This window comes from Strigops habroptila, chromosome 8, assembly GCF_004027225.2.
Source record: "Strigops habroptila isolate Jane chromosome 8, bStrHab1.2.pri, whole genome shotgun sequence".
NCBI classification, from domain to species: Eukaryota; Metazoa; Chordata; class Aves; order Psittaciformes; family Psittacidae; genus Strigops; species Strigops habroptila.
In genome coordinates, this window is record NC_044284.2 from 5,294,402 (window position 1) to 5,320,028 (window position 25,627).

The 25,627-nt window shown below is 38.8% G+C and overlaps 3 protein-coding genes across 7 annotated transcripts in view; all 3 read left to right on the forward strand.

Moving 5' to 3' along the window:
• Positions 1-4,702, forward strand: part of CCDC18 (coiled-coil domain containing 18) — a 28,787-nt gene extending 24,085 nt beyond the window's left edge. For all 4 annotated transcript variants that reach the window (XM_030496276.1, XM_030496279.1, XM_030496278.1 and 1 more), the window contains 3 exons: positions 1,477-2,514; positions 2,821-2,969; positions 4,632-4,702. In XM_030496276.1, the coding sequence (XP_030352136.1) occupies positions 1,477-1,491 (15 nt within the window). In that variant the 3' untranslated portion in view covers positions 1,492-2,514; positions 2,821-2,969; positions 4,632-4,702. The remainder of the gene's footprint in view (positions 1-1,476; positions 2,515-2,820; positions 2,970-4,631) is intronic.
• LOC115612241 (retinol dehydrogenase 8-like) lies at positions 2,982-11,973 on the forward strand. 2 transcript variants are annotated; one of them, XM_030496281.1, is made up of 6 exons: positions 2,982-3,125; positions 5,647-5,808; positions 7,006-7,185; positions 8,263-8,356; positions 9,834-10,017; positions 11,094-11,973. In XM_030496281.1, the coding sequence occupies exons 2-6, from the start codon at positions 5,658-5,660 to the stop codon at positions 11,325-11,327; spliced, it is 843 nt and encodes a 280-aa protein (XP_030352141.1). In that variant the 5' UTR covers positions 2,982-3,125; positions 5,647-5,657; the 3' UTR covers positions 11,328-11,973. The 2 variants fall into 2 exon arrangements, with proteins under 2 accessions (XP_030352141.1, XP_030352140.1); XM_030496280.1 differs by lacking the exon at positions 2,982-3,125 and adding an exon at positions 3,136-4,559.
• Positions 11,974-13,867: 1,894 nt separating this feature from the next.
• DR1 (down-regulator of transcription 1) lies at positions 13,868-25,347 on the forward strand. Its single transcript, XM_030496283.1, has 3 exons — positions 13,868-14,604; positions 19,704-19,867; positions 23,181-25,347. Exons 1-3 carry the CDS (start codon positions 14,385-14,387, stop codon positions 23,325-23,327), a joined length of 531 nt encoding a protein of 176 aa, XP_030352143.1. The 5' UTR covers positions 13,868-14,384; the 3' UTR covers positions 23,328-25,347.
• The last annotated feature ends 280 nt before the right edge of the window (positions 25,348-25,627 follow it).

The following is a 25,627-nucleotide window of genomic DNA, read 5'->3' on the forward strand; positions in this document are numbered from 1 at the left end:
TTCATTCAGGGAAGGAATTGTTTGATAGGGTTGAGTTCTGTCCTGGTCCATTCTGCCCTTTTGGGACTCATGAAATAATCAAGTCACAGATATTTTAGTTGAATTGTTCTTTGTTCTCATTCTGCTTTAATCTGCAGTGAATATCTTGTAAGAATACAGCACTCTGCTAGCCTTAGTAGTTGTAAGTATTCCAAATAAAGGAAGAGGAAATATCTTACTGAACATTCAGAGTGGCCATTTCATTTTTGTGTGAAATTGAAGTAATTTCTTATGAAAGAGATTGGCTTAAGCAAATAAATCTCATGTGCCCCCAGCTTCTTACTGAAACGAGAACAGAAATTGTGTTAAAAATGGTAAATGAAGTTAGAAAAAAATGGGTGCTTACAAAGATCAGTTTTTAAAGAGAGTAATTTCTACAATGTTTTTGTAAAAATATACATGTATAATTAAAAGTTATTGTAATAATCTTTCCTTTATTAGCTGCAAGCTGCTGCTTATGGATGTCTGTGCGCTCTATTTATAGCATTCCTTATGAAGAATAAGTATTAAGCTGAACAAGAATAGATATAACATAATCGCTTTGATATTTATAATTAACAGGAGCCATGCTATAATGGGATGTTATGCAATATTAGTGGCAGGTATGGCCTCTGTTGTGCTACAGTACTGGCTAACATAAGCATAGCTGCTGTATATGGTGTGCAGAGAGACTGGTTGTCTGATCACCTAAAACGCCTCTTTGGGTTTTTTTCTACAAATAAACTGTCAAATATTTAGGTCCAGAATACAAGCCTGTTTTTCAGAGGAGGGGGTGGGGGCTGAACCTCTAGAAATGAACCAAGAAAACCCCACCAACAACCCCAAACATACTGTGTTTTGCCTGTATTTATTGCTGTATCCTTTAAAAATCCAGAATATTTACATTGATGTTGATAAGATTTTCCCCATTTTGTATTGGTAGAAATTATAGGCTCTTTTCCTCTTGACACAGTTGATAGGGGTTTTACAAACACTTCCTGAATTCTCATAAACCAAAATTGTTAGGAACTTAAACATGATAATGCAGTTCAAGCCTTAAGCCTTACACAGAGGAGTTATTTCAAAGGACACTGCTCCTTTAAATGGTACAAAATTTTTACAGGGATTTGTAGATGAAGATTTTTTTTTTCCCCTCAAAATCTTCTGCATCCTATTTTCCTACTTATCTACTAGAACTTAATATATGTTAAAACATTTGTACATTTTACTCATTTTGAAAAACAAATTCAATTACAAGAGAGAATGCATTGGTTACTTCAGTCCGGGGGGCAGAATTTGAGGAAGAAGCCGTGGATTTGAGACTGCAGCTAGTTTTCTTGAATTTGTAAGATAAATCTTGACATTGGAAAGTAACATTTTGGCACAAATGGACTTAGATACGGTCAATTGAGTGCAGAAGTTTAAAGGAAGCTTCTGATCACAGGTATTTTGTTTCAGGGGCAAGACTTGTGAAGGAAGGAATGTTGCTCATTGGACAAGCAGTAACCCAGGAACGCTGTTGCTGGCAACATAATTGTGCATTCAACAACATAACTGAGCAATGAAAGAGGAAATTTTACCCTTGTATTTATAAATAATGAATGTGGTTATTTGTACTGAGGCAAATTACAACCTTTTTACTCTTTCAACTGTTTCTCAGATTATTGCATTGATATAATAACATCTTAATTTATTTTTGAGAAATAAATTCTAGTTTTTAAGTATCTGGAGTTGCAGGAATTAATTTTGGCTCTTGTTTTTTCCCAAGGATTTTAAACTGTGTATTTGTGTTTCACATCTAACTTCTAATTAAGAGCACAATGGTATTACCTTATCAACAATTTTTGTTTGGGAATATTAATTATCCTCCCCCACACAATGTTGCAGACACAATATCTTATTAAAACTGATCTGTTTGTAAGATGTTTTGGGACACTGATTTAATAATAGACACTGGCAAAACCTGCTTGCTTTACTCCAAGCAGTATGTTACATTATCTTTAAGATGCAAATGGATGTGGGACAGGGCCATAAAGCTTGAACTATTTTACTTTTTTCCCCAAGCCAAAATCCATCCAAAAATTACCACTGATTAAAATGGCATCATAACTATGCATTAAACCATATTTATTTCCAGTTTTCCAAAAGTACTACACAATTTAGCTGGTAGAAACTGGACTAGTGGCCTCAGTTTATAACATTTTCATATTCACATAAGCATCAGAAAATGCAAATACAGTTATGAGGCCTAAATCTGAGTCTGAAGAATGCAAACATGATTTATGTGTGTTAAGACATGTGATTTGTACTTCAGAAAATCAAGCTAGTAAAGTTATTTGACATTAAACTGAGGAAGAGAATTGAATATATTGCAATTTAAAGATAAGGCTTAAATTAAGTGTTTTGTATATTAAAAGCGTATCTGAGGCAACAAACCTATCTGTTGTATTTCAGCAGCTCTGCAGGTGGAAGTGTGCTAAACTCCTTGAGTAGCAGGTAGGTGTTTCACTACCTACCTGTTATGCAAATATGTTCCACAAATACAACTTTAAGTGGTTATACAAAACCAGGCACCTATTTTGCTACCTCTGACAAGGTCAAGATACACTCATCTAAAGTATTTCTGCAGTTTCAGATTATTTATTTTGCTGTTACAAAAATTATGAGGTAGCAAAAAAATACTATGTTTTAAATCAAGCTATTTGTTTCTTTACATAATAGTAAATGAAAAACATTACAATTAGGTCGATCAGTGTAATAACTGAAAAATATTAAACTACTTTAATGTTTTCTTCTCTTTAGGCACATCCATTTGTCTTCAGGCTAGAAATCTATGCATCAAATTTCAGGCAGAGTTTTTTAAACCAGAGGAACATGTAAGCCCTTCAAACCGGGATTTCAAGTGGAAAATGCAACTCATCTGTAATCAAAGTTGCATCACAACACTACTGGTATTCCACTAACGGAGTGTTGCATAAAGCATTGCTTGCTCCTCCTACATGGACTAAATATAAATGTGCATGAGCAGCAAAAGCAATTTGCTTAATATCTGAATCAGCTAAACAGCATTTGCACTGAAATTGTGTATCTGGATGCCAACTTCTCTGGTAAAACTGTGGGTCAAACGTGATAAATAAGTAGAATTATAATTACATTTTCTCTTTAACTTTGAATGCCATCTTGCTGTTTTGTTGCTTGCCTAAGAAGTTAATGATTCCACTTACACTGTTCAAGTGAATTTGTTTTGGAAAGGAGGGACACTTGTATATTTTTTCTCTAACATCATAATATCAGTTAAATTTTTCTATAGAGTCTTACTTTTCTTGAGTTACCCATTTATGTGAAGGCAAGTCTTGGAACACTAAGTTCATTCCTCTGAACTGCACTGCATTAACATGGGGTTACTGAATCCTGGAAAACATTTTTCTGCTATAATGGCATTGCAATTAACTGAATGCTGTTCAGAAGGCTAATTGCTTATTAAAGTGATTTTTTTTCTGTCACTCAGGATGAGTTATAAATTTCACCAGAGACTGATTTTCTTTCTGAATGTAGTATGCCTACAATTGCTGTATGTTAAATGCCAGTTGCACAAAATTGCCAGTCTAAATGTCCCTCTGCTTAATTCAGAGTTTATACACAAAGTTGATGGCGTATTTTTTGGCCAAAACTAAAACTGAATCTGACATCATGCTAGTTCTGACACTAGAAAGTGTTCAAAGAGATTGTAGTAGTAGCAAGAGAACAGCGGAGCTGGTCTTCCTGGCTGTTGCCAACTGCCCGCATACTTGCTAGCTTTCCCTACTCTTTGTTGGGAACAGTGCAAAAAAGAAATGTGAGGAATCTCTCTAAATAACTTGTCTCTTTAAAAATCCACATCCTATGTTTCAATTTACTTTTTCTGTAAATCCTTTCAGGACTCTTACAATAGCAAGGCATCAGGGAAGAAATCCACTTGTCATTCTTTTGCAAGATAATGACGAGGGTGCTCTAAGTGTATTAAGTCTGAACACCTTTAGCAGAAGGATCCCCTTTGGGTGTAGTTTACTTTCCGTAGACATGAGTGGAGAACTTGACACTAGAGACTGATTGGAATTGTGGCAAAGCTTTTCCTGACAGTAGTATGCAAACTGGTTATTCCACAACTAAGAAAACCAAACCATGTAGCTTACAAATGTCTCATTTTAAAGATTAATCAAATTTTGTATTAAATATAATCCATGATGATAATGCTGATTATAAGCTCATGCAGGAGCATGTGCTTCTGTTTTTGTCTAGATGGAGATTATCCCTTAATCATGCAGGGTCCAGGTGTGCATTTTCAGATTTGTTGACTCAGGAAAGCTGGAGACAGCATTAAAAGCCAATTGCATTGTACTGTAGCTACATTGAGGTTGTTGCTCCTCTGAACAAGAGCTCTTGTTTGGACCACCCAGTCAAAAGAATGGCGAGAAGAAATGTCCTTATTACAGGTTGCTCCTCAGGAATTGGACTGGCGTTAGCTGTAAAAATGGCAAAAGATGAACAGAAGAGATTTAAGGGTAACTGTATCTGTTATTTATAAAATCATATTCTTCTAGGCAGTGCTGACGTTTTTCTCTTTGATTTAACAGGTGATTGTTAGTTTCCCCCCTGCTACTGTCAAGAAAATACAATACAGTGGAAATACACTGCTTTCTCTAAGGAAATGGTATTTCTGTATATGTTATTGCAGCTGAACAGCTACTTGAACTGAATAGTTTATGAAACAAAACAGTATAAAACCAAATAGCCATAAATGTGTGTAGCTGCTACCTTGGATATACATTCACAGCTGTAGTTAGCTTTCCTTCTGTGTACTAAAATCTTTGTTGAATGAAACACAACATCTGAGGACCAGAGCAATTAATGTAGGAAAGCAGTTCTTAAATTTGCAGTTTTTTCCTTGCAGCACGTTGCATGATTCCAACCCTGTGCAGGCATAAGAGGGTGAATAAAGGGGCTGCGATTTGTCTTTCTGCTGTAAAATGGGATATTTGCAATGGTTGGAAGTGGATGGCAAGACAAATACAGCAATCTGTGGCAATTCAGTTTTTCACACTGATTCTCACCGTATTCTACTTCTAACTGACTGGATGCAGATTCATAGTTTTCTGTGTAATTAGGCCACAATAATGATAAAACTAAATTCTATTTTGAGAAGACATTTTTTGCAACCTAAGGAAGCATCTGTCTTCTACTTTTTGATAAAAATAAGGTTGTTCTAAACATGTTGACAATGATTAAAAAAAAAAGAATATCTGGAATCTAAAATTAGGTTCTAGGTACCTAAAAATGATTCAGCAGCGTGACTTGCTACCCATTATTTAAATTTTGGTGGTAATATTATCTTCATACACTGCATGTATGAATTAAACAGTGGTTTAATTCTCCTTCTGAATTTCTTCCCAGCAAAAATTTCCCAGACTTCCCAGATTTCCCAGACTCTGGGATATCAGTGACAATATATGTTGAAATAGATTCTTTCTACTTTAAGTTTTAATCATCACTTAAGATATGGATGTAAAATCAATATTCTTTAATACTTCTCAGTAAGACTGAACAGAAGAGGTTTTATTTCTGGTAACTGTTGCTTCTGATGTGTTGCAGTATATGCCACAATGCGGAATCTGGCCAAGAAAGAGCCACTTGAGGAAGCTGCAGGTCAAAGGCTGGGCAAAACCCTTGAAATTAAACAACTGGATGTCTGTGATGAACAGTCTATTAAAGCTTGTGTGAACAGTATCCCTGACAGAAGGATTGATGTCCTAGGCAAGTACTGGGTGTCTATGCTATGAACAGATACCAGTTTTCTATTTAGCATCATCTCAGATACCCTGGAGAAGTTTCATTAATGTACTTTTTTTTTAATTACCAAGATAACAATAATTATATAGTGTATTCTGTTCAAGATTCTTAAGACTTTATGCAGACATGAGTGGATTAAATCTCACCATGCTTCTGTGAAGCAGGGAAGCTTGTTTTCCCTGTTTACAAAGGAGAAACTTGGTCACAGAGAAGTGTCTTGGATAAAATCATAGTTTTCAGTAAATGTGAGAACTTTTGCCTAAGTTGGCATCTTCATGTACAAGATTTCTGCCCTATCAATGAAACATAGCCCTATTTACAATGAAGGCAACTGCTCTCTCTACTAAGCAAGCAGCAGTATTTGGAAATTGGCAAGTAAAAGAACAAATGCAAAGAAATTAAAGGTACTTTCATTTTGTATTGAGAATTGTAACTGTACTTTACAAATCATTCAACAAGAAGTATTTCCATAATGGTTTGCTAAAAATAAATGTTAGTATCTTAGATGGGAATTGCTTACACCATCAACTATTAAATCTTCTCTAATAGGAAATTATGGGCCTGCCTTCATTTTGATTAATTATTAAAGCACTGTTTAACAAGCTGCTTCTGCAAACCATATTACACTCTAACTTGGCATACTAGTTGTAGTGCAGAATGCCAGTTCTAGCAATCATTCCCCACTTAAAAATATCCAGGAATAAAAATTAATGGAAGTGTGGTGGGTTTGGGGTTTTTCCTTGGTTTTTTTTTTCTCTTTTCCCCTTGAAGATGTGAATGTTAACAAAACAAAAAGCAGTCCATAGCTTCTAAATTCTTCATGCTGAATCATAAACAAATCCAGGTAATTCCTGGCTCATCTTCCTGTAGTATTTTTATAATTTAAAGAAAAACAACTAATCAGAAATAAATCTGTTAAAATGCAAAATATCAGATAATTTAAATTGTATTAAAGGCATAAATAAAAATAAAAAAATATGGAAGCCAAGTGTATTTGCAAAGCTTTAGTGACAGAATAACATATTTTAATCCTTTCTTTAAGGATTATTTAAGGATCATTTAATCCTTAATCCTCATTTTACTTTCAAGTGCTTTCTGGTAAAGATTATGAGTTAATGTTTACTGAGGTTGTTGCTCATTGTCGTCTACCATTTTGTGCAGTTAGCAATGCAGGAATGGGATTCATCGGACCTATCGAATGTCAGACCATAGATGAGATGAAAACTGTGATGGATACCAACTTCTTTGGACTCGTTCGACTCCTGAAGGAGATTTTGCCTGATATGAAGAGGAGAAAGAGCGGACATATAGTCATAATAAGCAGTGTTATGGGAATACAAGGCAAAATTGCTTTTTTTGTTCTTTTTTTTCTGTTTGAACTAAGAATTCAGTGTTCAAAATCTAAGCTTACCTCTTTATCTAAAAAAAAAAAGGAGGAGCTACCATATCTAACTGTTGTGCTTTGTAATGCTGAAGTTCCACTATAAAAAGCACAGCACTTAGATACACCTGATAGTTTTTATGCATTGAGGTAGTATGTTACTACACAACTACTTTCAAGATATTTTAACAACAAAGCCCTTTTTGTTTTGGTTTGGTTTTAGTTTTAACTGAAACTCTTTTTTTTTTTATGTTTTTTTTTTATCAGGAAAACAGGGCTTAGCATTACTTTTCCTATTGAAAAGAACTAGTGCAAAAGATTATGAGGACAGGCAAACATGCTTACTACACTCTGAACAATAATAAGGGAATAAAATTCCATCATATCCTGGACAATTTTACCTTTTTGTAAAGTTTCTCCTGTCATAAAACGCCAGAGAGTCTAATTTTAGTGACAGAAAAGGATGTTCCCCCTTTTGTGTTCCATTCAGCCTAGCTGTATTTGTTTCAATTATTACAACAGTGGCATTGATCTTACCTGGATTATTCTGGTGAGCAAGGGTCCAAAGTCAAACTGCAAGAGTTGTTATTGTTTAATACAATACTTACCATCCACTAAATGGGTTGATGTAGTTTTGCTAAATCACTCACATGCAAGCTGGATCTCTTGCATAATCTCATCTCCTGCATTGTACTCAGCTTCTGTGTTCATCTATAGCCTATTAAAGTCTTGCTAATAAATAATGTAGATGGTGGTGTATGTACAGACACTTTCATATCTTAAGCTACAGAATCTTTTATATCATCCCAAGAGATCATCAGCTAGGAGGAAGAAAAGTATTGTTCAAGCGTTCTTTCTTAGAATAAACAGTTTTGAGAACATAGGCAAAAAATCAATATTTAGATTCAGTTTAAGCAAGGATTTTTTCTAATGTTTTCCCTGCAAGACTATATATTTTTGGAAAATAGACGAGTTTTTTTAAACTATTAGTGTGTTGAATACAATCACGTTCTCAGGATGTTTTTTTGCACCATCAGGTATCTTATTTAATGATGTTTATGCTGCATCTAAGTTTGCCGTGGAAGGATTCTGCGAAAGTTTAGCTATACAAGCGCTCAAGTTCAAACTGCAGTAAGTATTGATCTGCTGGTGTGTATTTGTATTTTAGACAGTTGTAAATATATTCAGAGCTAACAAACATTTTTAAAGCTTGCTGCTATCCAGGAGAAACAGAGTGAGGAACCCTTGGAAATCGTACATCATCAAAGGAATAGAAATGTCCATGTTATTCACACTACGTATGCATATAAAAAGGTCTAGATGCTAAAATAAACGTGTTCTCTAGGACAGTTAAAAGCTGTTTAGCTTTGGATAAGATACAGTTTATGTAACACTTCTAAAAAGATTCTTGTGTACAGTATCATAGGAATAAAATGATAATACCAACCTGTAATATTTTCCTTTAGAAAGGATAACAGATTTCTTAGGCAATTCACAGACAAAAAAGGTCAGGGACTCATCATACAGAGTGAGCAAGTAGAAATCAATCAGAAGGAAACACAGGATGAGATACCTGTAATGACAGGAGATGGGAGGAAAGTGAGCAGAATGTGGTGTACTACTTAATGTTTAAGACAGTATTTAAGAGAATGGTCCTGCTCATTGTCTACAGGACTTTGGGGTTTGATTTGTCACATGTATGTTCACATTCATGTAATTCTGCTACTATTCTTTGTGAGATGTCCAACAATTGGTAAATATCCACTGCATCCAAGCATTTAGCCTTTGTGTTCTGGGAGAAGAGACACCTGCTGTCATGGGACTTCCGAGACAAAGCGCCATCCAAACTGAGAAGCATACTGCTCTGAGAAGTTTGGAGGGATTTAAAATAAATATATTGTAATGATACACAGGATATACCAATATTCATAGTAAGATTTCAAGAGTATAAGGTAACAGCAAAAAGGAGGTTAAAAAAAAGAAAGTAGAATGGAAAAAGTTCAAAGTCTGGTATGAAGAGTGACGCAAGAGGAAAGGCTTTAATTCCAGCTGCAGCTGGAAATCAAGGTCAATACCTTGATTTAGTTCTAAAGAAGAGCCTTATCAGAACTCTAGTCTAGGAAGAGGTCCTATTCCAAGGACTGTTTTGATAAAGAGTGGCTGGGAGTAATTGCTGTCTGAGAGGAGAACCAGGAAAGACCTGACCAGTAACTGTATTTTGGTGATTTGCTGTAATACGCTACCAAGTAAGATTTTCCAGATTGGGCAGCAGCCAAAATCTGCCCACCCACAGCAAAATTCTCTATATTGTATTTTATTATAATATTGTGGAGGGATCTTGCATGATGTAACACTGATAGCTTGACAAAGAAATCCTCTATCTCTTGGAGCTACTTCTAGAATTATTATGGGAAAGCTGCATGTGGTTGGGTCGGAGCATGAGAGCAATGATGTGGCACGGCTTCCCTTTACAGAATGTCCTGTTTAATATTGCTTGCCAACATGTACTCACAGCACAACTCCTCAATATTCCTTTCTGAGAAGGACAGAAGGCTGTATTTCCCAGGGAGGATAGCTGATAACCACTATATCCTTGCTTTTTGAACAGGTTAAGTTTGATTGAACCAGGCCCCGTAGTTACAGAGTTTGAAAGAAAAGTGTTTGAAGATGGAATGAAAATGGATCTTTCAGCTGCAGATCAAGAAACAGCCGATATGTTTACTAATATTTACCTTAAAAATTACAAACAAATTTTTCAGAGCCTGGGGCAAAGTGCTGAAGAGGTCGCAGAGGTAACTCTTTAACAACTTTCCATCTTCTTTTTTTCCTGATTTTTGTTGTTGTTTTCTTTGTCATTTACAAATGCACTGGGTGACTGGTGGGTTGGTTTTTATTTTTTGGTAGAAGCCTTAGATTTAATTCAATGTAATTTACACAATTTGAAATTATTTTTTACATAGGCAAGAGATTCTGGAGAGTTTTAAACAAGCCCCTTTAGAATATTAAAAGAATGTTCATTTTGAAGTATTGAAGACCACTATGAATGGTAGTATAAATACCACTGAGGTGTTAATGCACTTACACATCCTCTGGTGAAATCTGAACATTCTACAGTGTTACCATACATCTACACAGGGTTCCCACCAGTGGTTAAAGCCACACTTATCTCCATCTCACTACTAATCCCTAATGTGAAATTCACTCAGCCACCCCAGACCACCAAAGCACAATAGAACATACATGGATGTGGTTTCTGGTGCCTGGGGCTTCCTCCAGGAAGACAAATTTAAGCAAAGCTGTGTAAGTGGACAATGATTTCAGGTGCTTGCTGCTAAGAAATAACTTCAGTGTCAGCTGAAGGTTCCCAGATCTTGCTGCAAAGCACACGGTTCCAATCCTTTCCCAGTGAACTGTGAAAAAAGGATCTACCTATTGTGGGCATATAAGCATAATTTTGGAGGACTATTCAGGATACTTAGGTTTCAAGTGCTATCACCATGGTATACACAAACAGAAATAGGAGTAAAAGTAAATAAGAAGTACTCATGGTCTTGAAAAATCATAGAATAGTTAGGGTTGGAAAGGATGTTGAGATCATCTAGTTCCAACCCCCTGCCATGGTCAGGGACGCCTCACCCTAGACCATGTTGCCCAAGGCCCTGTCCAACCTGGCCTTGAACACTGGCAGGGATGCAGCATATTTAATATAAAATATTTTAAGAAAAAAATCTAGTGAAATTCTAATAAAACTACAGGATTTTACATAATTTTAGCACTTTATTCTTCCACTTTTTCTCTGCTTAACTGAAAACTAGGCTTTTCTTTTATTTTTCTGGTAAAGCTTAATACTATTTCTCATTCTTGACAGCATACAGTAAAGGTAATTCTTGCAGAAAATCCACCTTTTCGCCATCAGACCAACACCTTGTACACTCCAATGACAACTCTGAAATACGCAGATCCAAATGGAGATCTACCCATTGATATATTCTACAAAATGGTTTTTCATCATGACAAAATCTTCAGTGCAAGTCTTAACTTTATCAAATTGCTCAGGTGGAGAAGTAGGAAGAGCTTTGACCTGGGAAAACCCTCAGAATAAGTATGAGATTATACAGTGCAAATTGGAATTGTAGCTACTGATAACACAGCATGTTATTCAAATGCCTTTGCTCTGTAGTTGTGAAAAGGCATTCAAAATGTTTGAGTTTAGCTAAGATGTTTAGCCAGGATATTCAGCTCAATGCATTTTTCTTGAACTTTAGAGTTTGCAGAACCTTGAAATTAAAATCCTCTAACTATAAGTTTATTCTGTTTAGTGTTTGCCTTTTAGAGAGATCTGTTTTCACGGGAACATGAACATTGACTGATACTTGCATATTCAGGACTAACCCAATCCCCTTCACTTACTAGAATATAATATATACAGAGATGTGCACTTTATGTAATTATTTAGATTCTTAATACCATAACAAATACTTTATCTTTTTACAGTGGTAGTATAGTAGTGGTAGTATAGTAATCCCTCGTAAGAGTATTTTCATTTTCAGAAACCAGGTCTATTTACCAGTAATGTAAGAGAAAGTATTATCAATCTTCAAATGTCACAACTAAAATATTTATGTGTATATACATGTTATGATGTTCTGAATTCTTCCTTTATATGCAATGGTTACTGGCATATTACACATAGTGGACAATAAAATGTTTTTTAAAAGCATTTTAAAATAAAATATCTTCTTACTGTCTAGGTACTACTTTTGAAAAAATATAACAAAATATCATCACTAAGAAGTAATTTAGATCCATTAAGTGCCTACAGTGCCTTGAGTGGCTGGAGCTGAGCCACAAGCTCTCCTTTTCCAAGCTATCCTAACAGGTATGTATTGAACCAAAATGCTAGCACGAGGAGGAGGCCTTTTCCCTCTCTCCCTCTCACCTTAGTCCTACAAATCTGCTGAGGCTGAGCTGGAGCCTGGGTTTTGGCACTGCTCCTGTGTAGCATTCTTGTTCTCTGACCTCCAGCCTTGCCTTGGCGCTGCCCCAGGCGCCCCTGGGCCTCTGGGCTGCAGTTTCTCAGCAGCTTCCAGCAGCAGTCCTTGTTTCACTGAGGGAGCCCAGCTGGAGCTCACTGGGGATACAGGAACTGGCTTTCTTCTTTTCCTCAGTACTTTCTCACTAAGCCTAAATCTGATTCCATGCTGGGACTTGCAGTGGCCCAGCCCTGCCCTGCCTCTCCCCAAAGGCTGGGCTCAGAGGAGCCAGGCAGCAGCCTCTGCATAGGCAGCTCTCCAGGGAATACTTGGCTTGCTTTGCAGCCATGACTCTTTTGGTGGGGCCCAAGGTGCAGGGGTGCACAGGGACCTTTCTAGGACCTTGTCATGGTTTAAGCCCAGCCACCAACTAAGTACTATCCATGCGGGATGGGGAGGAGAATCAGGGGGGAAGAAAGAGGTAAAACACATGGGTTGATGTAAGAACAGTTTAATAATTGAAATTAAGTAAAATAAAATATCAATAACAAAAAAATAAAAGGGAATAGAGAGAGAGGAATACAACCAACCAGCCAACTGCAGGCATGCACAACACAATTGCTGTGCAGCCTGGTCACCCAGCAGTGATCAGTCCCTTCCAGCTAACTCCCCCCAGTTTATATCCTGAGCATGGCATGCTGTGGTATGGAATACCCCTTTGGCTAGTTTGGGTCAGCTTGTCCTGGCTGTGCTCCCTCCTGGCTTTTTGTGCTCTTCCTTGCTGGCAAAGCATGAGAGACTGAAAAGTCCCTGACTGAGAGTAATCACTACAGAGCAAAAACTAAAAGTCTGAAAAGTCCTTGACTTAGAAAAATCACTGAGCAACAACTAAAAGACTGAAAAGCCCTTGACTTAAGAGTACTACTGAGAAAGAACTAGAACATCAGTGTGTTATCAGCATTGTTCTCAGACTAAAGCCAAAACACAGCACTGTATCAGCGACTTGGAAGGAAAATAACTCCATCCCAGCCAAACCCAGGGTAGACCACAGGCGGGGGGGGTGCTCAGCGCCAGCAGCCCCTGCGCACAGCTGGAGGCCTCACCTATGTCCCAGTTGTAACTCAAACCTCCTCCCCCAGAATACCAGGCTGGTGCCTGCACCCCAAGATCAGTGCATAGATGGGAGGAGGTGGGAACAGCAGCTAGGCTGCAAGTGAGGGGGCAGGAATTAAATGACAGCAGCGCTGTCGTGTCTGAAGGGAGCATGGCCGCTCACCCCCCTGCACCCGAAGGTGCAGTCGGACACCCTGTCACCGTCTGTGCATTAGGGTTCAGCACAGGGTCACGGCTTGGACGAAGAGCAGGAGCACCTCGCTGTCACTTCAGTACAGCCTGCAGCGCGGGCCTGGGCTGCTTCTCCCTTTGCAGCCCACAGCAGCAACGCGCTGCCCGCACTGCACGTTTTAACGGGCCTCCACACGTGCCCGTGCGCTTTGGTCCATTTCGCTCCACAAAACCCTCACGCTGCTGTTTGCGGGCCGGATGAAAGCAGCACACACGGCTTCGCAGCGCACCCGCGGGGCGGCCTGCCGCTCCGGGTAAGCCGCCGGGGCCGGTGCCAGCCCCTCGCCGCCGCCGCCACACGTGCTGCTGCCAGCCCTTCCGCCGCTCCCCGAGGCGGGCGCGCCCGGGCGGCGGAAGCGCGTCCCAGCTTCCGGCGGAAGCGACGTCCCTCGCAGGTCGAGCCCGTAGTCAGACCGTTTCCGCCTCGCGGCCGCCCGCACCACCGGGCCGGACGCTGCCGCCGCCGCTGCCGGGGGAGCCGGGTCGAGCCGCGCTGTGCCGCGCTGCCCGGAGGTGATTGAGCGGCTCGCCTTCCCCACAGCCGTTCATAAGGCGGCGGCGCCAGCGCCCGCAGGATGTGGTGGAGGCGGCAGTCGCAGGCGCCGCGGCCGAGGGAGTCCTGAGCCCCGAGCAGCGCCTTCCCGGCCCCGCTGCCCGCCCGGCCCCGCATCCCGCCGGCCCCGCTTCCCGCCGGCCCCGCTCGTCTCCCTCCCTCCTTCCCTCCCTCCCTCCCTCCGTCGGCAGCGCCCGCCCCGCGCCGCCCCCCGCCTCCCCCTGCGCGCTGGAGGCCCGCGCGGCGTCTGAGGGGGAGCCCGTGAGCGCGGGAGCCAGCGGCAGCCAGGATGGCTTCGTCGTCGGGCAACGACGACGACCTCACCATCCCCAGGGCTGCCATCAACAAGATGATCAAAGAAACGCTCCCCAACGTCCGCGTGGCCAACGACGCCCGCGAGCTGGTGGTGAACTGCTGCACTGAATTCATCCACCTCATCTCCTCCGAGGCCAACGAGATCTGCAACAAATCCGAGAAGAAAACCATCTCCCCGGAGCATGTCATCCAAGGTAGGCGCTTCGAGCCGCTCCCGTCCGTCCCCGGGCGGCTCCTTCCGCTGCGTTTTGTTTTTCACCTCTATAACAACACAAAAGGCGAGGGGGTCTCGTAAGGGTCTGGAGGTAAAGCGTGTCTTGTCAGTCGCGTTGCGAGGGGAGGTTGTCTTTGTGTGGTGAGAGCGGCTGCGGAGCGTGCCCAGGACCAGCCCTCGTCTTGTGCTCCGGAGAAGTCTGTGATGCTCTGGGTGAAGTCACCAAACCCATTCGTCCTTTTTATACCTGTGAAACGAGGTCAGCTTCAGAACGAGTGGTGCTGCACAGTTCGTTCACAGCGTGTTTTAAGATCCCGAATGTGTTAAATGTCTTTCTAATTGGAGGCTGACAAAAGATGCGTGGTTGAGTTTGTGGGGCCCGGCCTTTAATCCAGAGTCGTCCTGTCTGGATGCTATAAAAAGCAAAAGATTTCTCTGGGGCTATCCTTAGAGTACTGAGTATTTGTATCTGTTGTAGAAAGCCATTAAACGTGACCGATGCTGTCACATCTCCTGCCGTTGACTTCTTCCCCTTGCTTCAGTAAAAGGCGAGGTCTCTCTGTCTCTCATTTGCTGTTCTTTAAATTCTGCTACAAACAGAGACTTTCCTTGTCTCATCCTTAAGTCTGCAGCAGACATGTTTTGTCAGGAATCATTCACGTTGCTGCTAAAGCAAAAGGTTGTTGATACCACTGTCTGCTGCAAACAAATTTGTAGCAGTAATAGTGGAAAGTACTGTGCTGCCTAGTAGAGGTATTAACAGCAGCATTTGCAGTACAGCTGTTTACAGGGCTGTGATGGTATCAAGTTAGTTAAAAAAAGTGGGGTTTTTTGTAATGATTGTTTGAACCATCCGAACAAAATTATTCCTTTAGATTATATGAACTTGCTCACTCGAAGAGTTTCAAGTACTTGATTGGATTATGAACAGCAAAAGAAAATAAGTGGTGTGTATGAGCTTCAATATTAAATAAATATCTGTAAATCTAGAAGTTCAGCAGCACAACTGCATCACAGAAGCTCAGGATGTAAAGAATATAACTCATACTTGCATGTGGAAGCATAGTTTGGGGATGATGCTGCTTAATAGGTGGATAGTTTCTTCAAGTGACCACCAAAACATCTGAGCTCAGTTCTTAACACAGGACCAGACGTGATCTATTAAGGTTGGGGACGATCATAGAATAGTGAGGGTTGCAATAATGAATAACAATATTTTTTGCCCACTAGTGGTGGTCCTTATTAAAGATTTCACCTATTTCTGCCCTAGGGTTAGTCTGGATGTTTTTGGAAACAAATCCAAACTAAAATGTATGTCTTTGCATATTCACATGTGTGTATATGCACGTGTGTGCATGTGTCATCAGCAGGTGGTCCCAAACCAAATACATTACTGAGGTTTATGTCTTTGTGTTACCAGATTTTAGAGTTAGGAAAAATTAGTTCCAAATTAGATTGTACTTCTTAGTCAAATATTGCTAAGGAAAACTTCGGAGGTGTATCCATTTTTGTAATCCTCCAGAGACAGAAGTTGTTGTTCTTGGATTTTCTGCTGTTCTTGTCTTTAGGGAGGTGTCTGTGCTATTGGCTTCTTCCAGATGCTGGCTAGTTGGCAGATGATCCCTCTGTGAGGTAGGAGGGATGAGATGGCTCATTTTGGAAACAGCGATAATATGTATACAGGTGTACTAGTTCAGCATTTTCATCCATCTTCATGCATTCTAGGTACTTGCAGCTTTGACTGCCTCTTAATGTGGCTCTGGATAATGATGCTAACAAATTAAGTAATTGAAATATCTTTGTTGTGGTCATCCAAATATGTTCCTTTTGAATGCTTAAACGGGATCATTTAGAAGTAGGATGAGGCTAATGGCCTCACACCTGGTCCAGTCTAAACACAGGGTGCTGCCAAGAGGAATCCTTTTGTCCCCTCCTTAGAGCTGGATCTAGCAATTGCTGATACATCTGACTCAAGAATCTAGGGAGGAAGCACAGTTTTCTCTCAGGTGAGTTTGCTGATCTGACTGTTCCTGTAAACAAGAAGTTACTAGATTGGAAGCAAGGAGCAGGAAGGGTTTTTCACTGGGAAGGAGGAAGGGGAAAGAGACACTGCAGTTGGTGACACCCTACCACTGGACTGCGTTAGAGGTAGTGTGAAACTGCACTTGGGCACTGTACTTAGGTGTTTGGCAGCAGTGGTGCTTAAGACACCCCTTCCTTTGCTGCACTGTTAAAATGATTGTGTTGCCATGTGCTGAGCTAGAACTCTTTCCCCCTGCCACTGGGTTATGCTTCAGATAGACGAAGTCCCTGCTCTGTTTCGTTTGTGGTAGCACAAACACTTGACTGGCACAGTGCTGTCAACAGCATAGGGAAAGAAAAGCAGAGGCTTCTTGCATCCCATGAGAGATCTGATTTGGTAGATGCACTCAGACTTTGCCAAGCACTCACTGCTAGCAATAAAACACAAAGCAGCTTCCCTGGAGAGTACCGAAAAGCATCAAGGCTGTGTAATAGTCCTAAGTGGAGACAGTCTTCATGTTTATTGTTGAATCCCACCATCAGGAACCCAGCTGTGAATCTGAGGCTCTAATAAGCAAATGAATATCCGTCCATCCTGGAACAGAAAATAGCCTCATTTGATAGTTATGTGAGCCCTGACAAAGCAGGCTTTTTATGAGAAATTAAACTTCCGTTGAATTCTGAAAATGGTGAGATGTTAAATCGACATTTTAATGGACTTGATTAGTTTGATTACTTGGTCTACACAGAACTGTTGTGCAGCAAGGTAGGCTGTGGATTGATGGCAAATCCTGTAGCTTCTTTTCATGAGATATTAGGGTACTGACAGTAGCTCTGCTAAAGTAGTAATGACTTGTCCCACATTTTAGCACTTTGCTGGTGTAAAGGGGTTGATATTTATTCTATGCGTCTGTTCTGTAAAGCCTCGATGTGCTTCAAGAAGATGGTAAATTTTGTAAGTCGTTTCACAGCCAGCAGAGTGTTGATGCACTAGACCTGTGGTGCATGTATGGCTCTTCATAGCTTTATTATGAAGAACAGTTGTGCAAATCTGGCTTGATTATGTCACATGTTTTCTTCTGGATTTTGTGCGTGTGCTATATTCAGTACATAACTGTTCAAGTTCTTTGCATTAATTTACTTGCTTTGAAGAGCCATTTATAATTTCCTTAAGCACACCTTGCTGTTGGCTGCAGATTGGGCTGTCGTTCATATTCTGATGCAGCAGATTGCCAACCCTAATCACTGTGAATGTTCTCTTGATGAACACCTATGTGTTTTTGCTATGATGGTTTGTGTTATTGATGTTAGACTTGTAGAGTTCTTAAAATTTTATACTTAGGCTAAAAAAGATATTACTTTAACCTACTGTATATACTGTTTACATATTAAAATTGCATGAGTTCTTAAATATTTATAGACTGCTTAGAAAACCAATTCTGGACCATGAGATGTGGATTTGCCTCCTGTCTGCTGAGGTTGGATTAATCAAGTTGCTAAAGGTTTTTGGTAAATCTCTGTCCTGGGTTCATAGAAACTGTGGGCTAATTGAACAGTGTCTGTGTGTGGGCTGAGTCTGAACTGGCATTTGCTGTCTCTGAAGTAATTTCATTATCTCTAAATCAGTCTGTCTTTTAACTTTGTTTTTCTTAAGAAATAGGTATTATGTAAATTCATTTGCCAAACGTTATCTGCTAGAGGAATGGTGGTCCTGCATGACTAGACAGCTGTACTGTAATGCCCTGTTGAAGACAGTGTATTAATTGTCTCCTTGACTACAAGTTGGAAGCTGAAAACTTACTGAGTGCCTTTGGGTTATTGTGTAGTTGTATGATACAACCACTTGCTGCTGTAATTATGGATAAGAAAATGTTGCTTACAAAATAGAATATGGTCAGAGTTAGTGTAGTCAAGAGCTTGTTTATAACAGTTGTTGACTGCTGTTGTGCAGTTTATTTTAGTACTGTTTCTTGAATAGCTTGTGATGTAAGGTTGAAATAAAGTAAGATAAAGATTAAACCAACTATCATTCTGTAAAGAAAACTCTGATTTACATAAATACTGGAAGTTAACCAGGTGGTTTATTAAACTGAGACTTAAACCTATTTCTAGTATAATTGGAGTTTATGTAATATTTCTAGCATATTCTGTAATAAGTTCCACTTTGGGGTGTGTGTATGTTTGGAGGTATATCGTAGTAACTGAATCAGGAAACGGAATGTGTGCTTTTTGTCACACTTGGGTTTTTATAATCCTTCCTGTTACTTTTGCATTCTTCAGAAAGCCTGTTGCAGGATATAGCTGCATTTCAGATTTCTTTGGGCAGATAAAAGTGCAAGATTTTAGTTTCCGAGTATGTTTTCACTTGAAGGTAAATAAAATGGTTTCTGTTGAGAAATAAAACATTAAAGAGCTCATACATAATTCTGTATAACTTCATATGGGTGAATGATGCATTTTTAGTTTCTTGGAACTTGAAATACGAATTCAGATGTTAAAAGCTAAAATTCATAGGTCTAAGGTAATCTTATTTCTGCCTTAATGAAGGATCTGTGACCATTTTACATGCATCACTTCTGGTCTGTTACTGGTTGCTAATTTGCCTTCTGCTGAAGACTTGTAACAAAACTGGAAAGATAGAATCCCTGAAAGACTAAAGGTTAACAATTCAGATGGGAAGGATGACTTAGCTGTATGAATTCTGCTGGATTCTAATATGTAGAAGATGGGAGAAAGATGTCTTTTGAAGAATAATGCCTATCTCTAGAAAAATGTATCTGAAAGCCATGGATCCTCTGCAAGTGCAGGCTGCTTTGGCTATACTTGACTAACCTTAATTTTTCTAGCCTGAAAACATGCAACCTGAAATGGCGTAGAAGAGACAGGGAAAATATCTGTCAGATCTTCTCATGAACACAGATTTTTGTCACCAGATGATAGAAAAGTGATAATTTACTTTTTAAAACACGAAGAAATCTCTTAAATATTGACAAATTGATATCTATTATCAAAAGCTTTGTAAAAGGTAAACAATGTGTTCTCTTTCTTTCTTTCTAGCACTAGAAAGTTTGGGGTTTGGCTCATATATCAGTGAAGTCAAAGAAGTCTTGCAAGAATGCAAAACAGTAGCACTAAAGAGAAGAAAGGCCAGTTCACGCTTGGAGAACCTCGGCATTCCGGAAGAAGAGCTTCTAAGGCAGCAACAGGAATTGTTTGCAAAAGTAAGTGAAGCAATACTTGTACTGATGAGGTTGGAATAATTAATGCTGGAGATCTAGTGCCACAAAAACATGCGCACACCCCAAGAAGTATCCCCTTCCTTGTCAGTTGCTGCAGCATCTAGGATGCTATTGACCTTGGCCTGTTTGAATTGCAGAGTCAGCAAATAAGATGTTCCTAGTTGTTACTTCTGTTATTTGACATACAGCACTTGGTATGCAAACAAATTTTATAAACTAGGTTTAAAAAGCATGGGGTTTTTTGCTGCTACTTAAGTATTTGCATTCTACTGGAGAGAATATGTTAAGAATTACTTGGCTGATGAAATTAGAGAATGACAGCTGGTGTTCTAGGAAATTACCACTTTTGATGCATTAAAAAGTGAAAAAATCTTTTCTGTTTCTGGCCATCGGTGCACAAATGCTACTTCTTAGGCTTTGAAAGAAACATTTAATTGTTCAAAATTTCTAATTTGTCCTTTCTCATCTTCCTTTACTCTTGGCAAGACCCTAATTGAGCGAATTCATGCATAAATTTTTAAAGAGGCAATTCAGGCATAGGAAGAGCATTTTCCTGCAAATACTGTGCAAACACAGACACACACATTCTCTGTCATCCCAGCCTTCTCCCATCCCAGCTTTCCTAGATAGTTTGTGAACATCTCCAAGTTTAAATGACCAAAAGCCAATTTTATTTAGGTATATTTCTACACCATCTTCCTATTATTCTCTTAGTTTAACAAGACCACCATTCTTCAAACTAAGTGATGTGAAAATTATCTTGGCTTTCTCTTTCTCCTTACCCAAGGCATGAAACTCTTATTTTCTCAATTTGCTTGCTCAATTTCCTGTGCCGAAAATGCTTGTTCCATTATGTGTTATGTCTGATCTCTGTGTCCTTTTCCCCTCTTCGCTGTACTCGTATCTGAAACAATTGCTTGTTTTTCATATTACAGCATGCCAACTACTTAAATCTTAATTGCATGATGAATTTTAAGGCATTTAAAGTTTCAGCATACCACACAGCTATTGTCTGTGTGCAGTGAACTACTTATGATAAATTTGTTTGTGGCTAACTTGTTTGACTGTACTAACATTAGAAAGACTAATATGCTGCTTCTGGATTAAGGATGAGAGTTGCAAATAATAGTTTGATACCTTTTTTTTGCTTTCTAATTTGTTTGAATGACTAAGCATTGTATACCAAATAAAAAAGAAGCAAAAATAGAGTGTGTTAAGGGTAGTACTAGCTACTGAGTAAAAACATAAATGCTGAATCCATGGCCACCCTTAAGCAAGCCACGCTTTATCTAAGGAATTACCCCTTGAGGTATGTTCTTTTTAAATTCTATAATATTCTGCCTTAATGTCTAAATTAAGGCAATGCATCCAAGTTTATATGAATTTTTTTTTTAATAATTCTTGGGAATTTGGAAGAATTTTTACTAAAGAGTCAGAAATGTCACCCTCGTTTTTCAGCAATACCAATTGTGTTATGCTGTTGGAATTACTGTAATCATTCTTAAAACAGTTACACAAGTGCCTGTTTGTTTATTTGTGCCAATCTTGATGGTAGTCTGGAACATGCCACTAATGCAAACTTCTTGCTCTAGCTTTAAAATACTTGCCTGTTAATGTTGTGAACATTTGATGCCTGTAGATTGGATGATTGTAAAGATTTGAAGTTGGGGGAATGGCTTATCCCTTTGTTCATGCAGGTCTATAAGTGTCTGTGCAAGATGAGGCCCTTAACAGATTTGGGGTTTTTATGAGGCTTCCTCACCAAAGCTCATCTGTGCAATAAAGTTTGTTTGAGTTAAGTTTGCCAGGTGCTTATAAAGCTTCTTCATCAACACAACTGGATGGTTGGGGTTTTTTACCTTTCTTGCCATTTTTGAAATGGCTGATATAAATATGGCAGTGAGGGTAGGCACTGACAAAACAATCCAATCCATCCAGTGTGAAGTGCTGAGCCTTTGATTCCCGGTGCGTGCATGTGTATCAGTCACCTCATTGAGTGTACAGTAAACTTAATTGTAGCAGGGTCAATAGGGAGCCCTGCTGTTACGTTGTGTGTGATAAATATTTATGCCTCTCCTATGTGTACAGATGCTGTTGTCTTCCTTTGTTGAAAACTTTACAATGTCTTACATTGTTTTTCAACCCTTGTAACTTCACTGCCACTTGAGGTTTGAAATACTGGAAAGTCTTCATTAAGAAGAGATTTCTACCTCTGTAAAACTATTTTCTTTTAATGCTAAAACAGGCTGAGGAAACGTGACACTTCAGGCTAAGTAGATAAACTGGTTTTGATCATTTCCCAAAGCATCATCTTTCAGCATCTTAATGTTCACAAAACTGTAAAATTTGTTGATGCTTGGAAAAAAAATAGGAAAATTCAGTGAGTGCAATGGGATTGGAATGAAAATCATTGCGGTCTTTGTGATGACTTGTAAAAGTAGAAGATTAAAGATTTTTAATTTTAAGAACTTCTTCACTCAAGATAGAAAATTCACTCAAATTTAGTTTTCGAAGTAGAACATTCACTCAAAATAGAATGTTCACTTAGATATTCACTTAGAAATTGCAGTTTTAACTTGAACACAATTGACTAGTATACTGTTGAAATCAACAATAGTTGCTGAAAACCAAGTGAAAACCCTGGGTAGAAGAACGAGAGCTCATGTTGTTGGAGCGTCTTGTACCTTTCAGTAAAGGACTGTACCTTTCTGTAGCAAAGCATTCCTCAGTCTGCATACCTGAATTTGAGAAGACCTTGCATTGCTCTGTTTTTCAAAGATTGCTTGGCAAAGGAAGATAATGGCTTTCTTTTATGTTTTTGTGATAATGTGTGCCTTTGTGGTGCAATTGGATGATTTCATAATTGCAAGTTTTAGTATCTGTAATCAACAAAGTAGGGCTGTTCTCATCTCTGAAATGTGATTAGATCTTAAGATCCCTTGAAATCAAAGCCTAAAATTTCCATTGCTTTGCCTCACTTAATTTTTCCATTAGGAAGTGGCTCAGCACAGTCCTTACGATGGACGCTAAGTACACTAGCTCCTGCCTCATGTTTTTTGTAACTGTAAATCCTCCGGATAGTGGCCTCTTCAGAGGAAGAGAGAATAGAGCTAAACATCTTGGTACAAATACTAAACAAATAATAGCACTTCTAGATGTGTTCTTATAAGTACAGTGAATAAAAATAATACAAAAGGGATCTGCAGGTGTGGATAAAACTGCTTTCTAAGGTAAGGTGCTCAAGAGATTCTTCACAAGCTATGTATGGGCTTAACAATTAAATTCATGTCTCTAGGCTAGACAACAGCAAGCAGAACTGGCGCAGCAGGAATGGCTACAGATGCAACAAGCAGCTCAACAGGCACAGCTTGCTGCTGCCTCAGCCAGTGCATCCAATCAGGCAGGATCCTCTCAGGATGAAGATGATGAAGATGACATCTGAAATTCACCAGCTGAATTTGTCTTTGCTAAGAAATATTTTTTCCTGCACAATGAAAACAGTGAAACGAATGCTTACCTGTAAGTTTGTATGCATCATGGACTGGCAATTGGTATTCTAGGGGTGTCTGCTGTTGTGTGCTGTACATGTATAAACTGTCTCTTTTTGAACTCTTGAAGATTTAAGGTTCAGTATCATATCAACTTCGGATTTTTAATGGTGTATATGGAAATTTTAGATAGCAGTGCGTCATTTATTTGATCAATAAACAGTGTTACAATAAACGAGTTTATAAAATATAGTGAGATTTATACAAAAAGCTCTAAATCCACATTTGAATTTCTTCCCTTTTAACTAAACTATAAAATCTTAGAATTTTTAATTGGTTTTGGGGGGGGGGAAGTGGTACAGTAGCCAATAACCTGTTAATGGGGAAAAAAGCAGAGTTCAGCACAGTAAAGTCTGAATTCTTACTTCTTTTTAAAATGAGGATGTATATGGCAATAAATATTATATATGCTCAAATACCACACTTGTTAAAATTTGAAAATGATACATTTTCACCAAGTTAGGAAAAGGTATGTTTAATAGGAGTTGTACAAATTCAGTCATTTTTTTGTATAGGGGTGGAAAAAAATAAACCCATGGTTTTATTATGACATCCTTTGACAGTCCTAACTGAGTATTTCACTTCAAAGACCAACTGGTTTGAAGAACTAACTCTTCTATTATTTCACTCCAGTTTAATGTTAACTGTTGTTGATGGTATTTTGTAGTCCAGAGCTATTCATATTGTTGAAATGTAAAGCTGGAACTTGGTGAAACAAAATTGTTTTAGTTCCACTGATGTAACTGGGAATGATTTAACTATTCAAGCCTAAGATGGCAAAAGCTGAAGCTAAGAGCATGCTTACTATAAAAGAGGGAATTTATTTAACCTTGATTAGTCATTGTTGTCAGCATAACGCTAACATTCTCCAGACTAGATTGTCACTGGATTACTAAAATACCTTGTTGAAAGATAACATTTTCTTCATTCAAATTGGTTCATAGGTAAGTCCAGGTTTTCGATCAACTGTTCCCCGAGAGTGATCAGCAATACATGGAACAGAAATGGTGTAGTAGTCCTTTTGATAGTTGATTTGAAACTTCTGTTGATTAATGGATGAGCAGCTGTTCTTTGTGTTGAAATAAAGCACAGTAGTGTCCATTGCTGAGTTTTAATGTGTTACTTGAAGTAATACTGGCATATCTTCTGGTACACTAATCTGAGCAGACTAGAAAAGCCACTTGCATGCTGCTGTAGATGATCCCATAGCTCTCTAACAATGTGGATTGTTTCATTAACCGGTGTCCTCAGCAAGTTGCTCTAGTTGGAATTCTTGAGGAGGGCTGCAGCAGTCTGTTTACATCAGGATGCAAACAGAAAATGATGTGCCCATTTTTACATAGACATCTGAACAAAGTACAATTGGCATGTATTCACATCTCTGTCACATAGTGACTTCTGGTTTAAATTGGAGATAAATCAAGCTGCATATGGAATAAACACGAACACTTCCTTAAATGCATTAATGCAGTGAAAACTCAGAAAAATATTGTTTTGAATGTTTATGCATGAACAGGAAAAACAAAACAAAAAACCTTTCACGGCTACTATATGAAATGCATTAGGCAAGGTTTGTCTGAGGAAGTGGTTTTCTGTAAAGGTTTAAGTACCAAAGGTAGAAAATCTAGTCTAGTGATACAATGTTAATGTGCAGTGTTGGCTTTTCTAACTTGTACTGTAACACCTTCACACTTTCTATTTTAAATGAGTCTTTTCCTTTTAAATAATACTAGGTATATTTTCACACCTTTCTTTTCTGATGCAGAATTCAGGTTAACATTTTACTGCATCTGGTATGTATGGTGTAATATGTTTGGATCCTTGTGACCTTTCTTTTGGACATTCTTGTGCTTTTTCATATGCTGTATTCTTCAAGCAATAAAATTCTGATGTGTTTTTATAAAATTGCTTTTATATTTAATGAATAGTCTGTCTTCATTGTCTTTATAAAGAAAACAGTTAAGACTGCTTAAACTCTGCTGTTACTTTGACCCACTGAACGCTTCTTGTGACCAAAGTCTTTACAACCCGAGTGCTGTGGGATGGCATTGCTGTTCACTGGGGTTGTTAATGCTTGCAAACAACATTTCTGGGCTTGACCTACTCTCTTTTCTCTTGGGAACTGCATTTTGTGTATATGCATTTTCATAACGTGACCTTCTCAAAATGAAAAGTTGACCAAAATCCCTGTAGA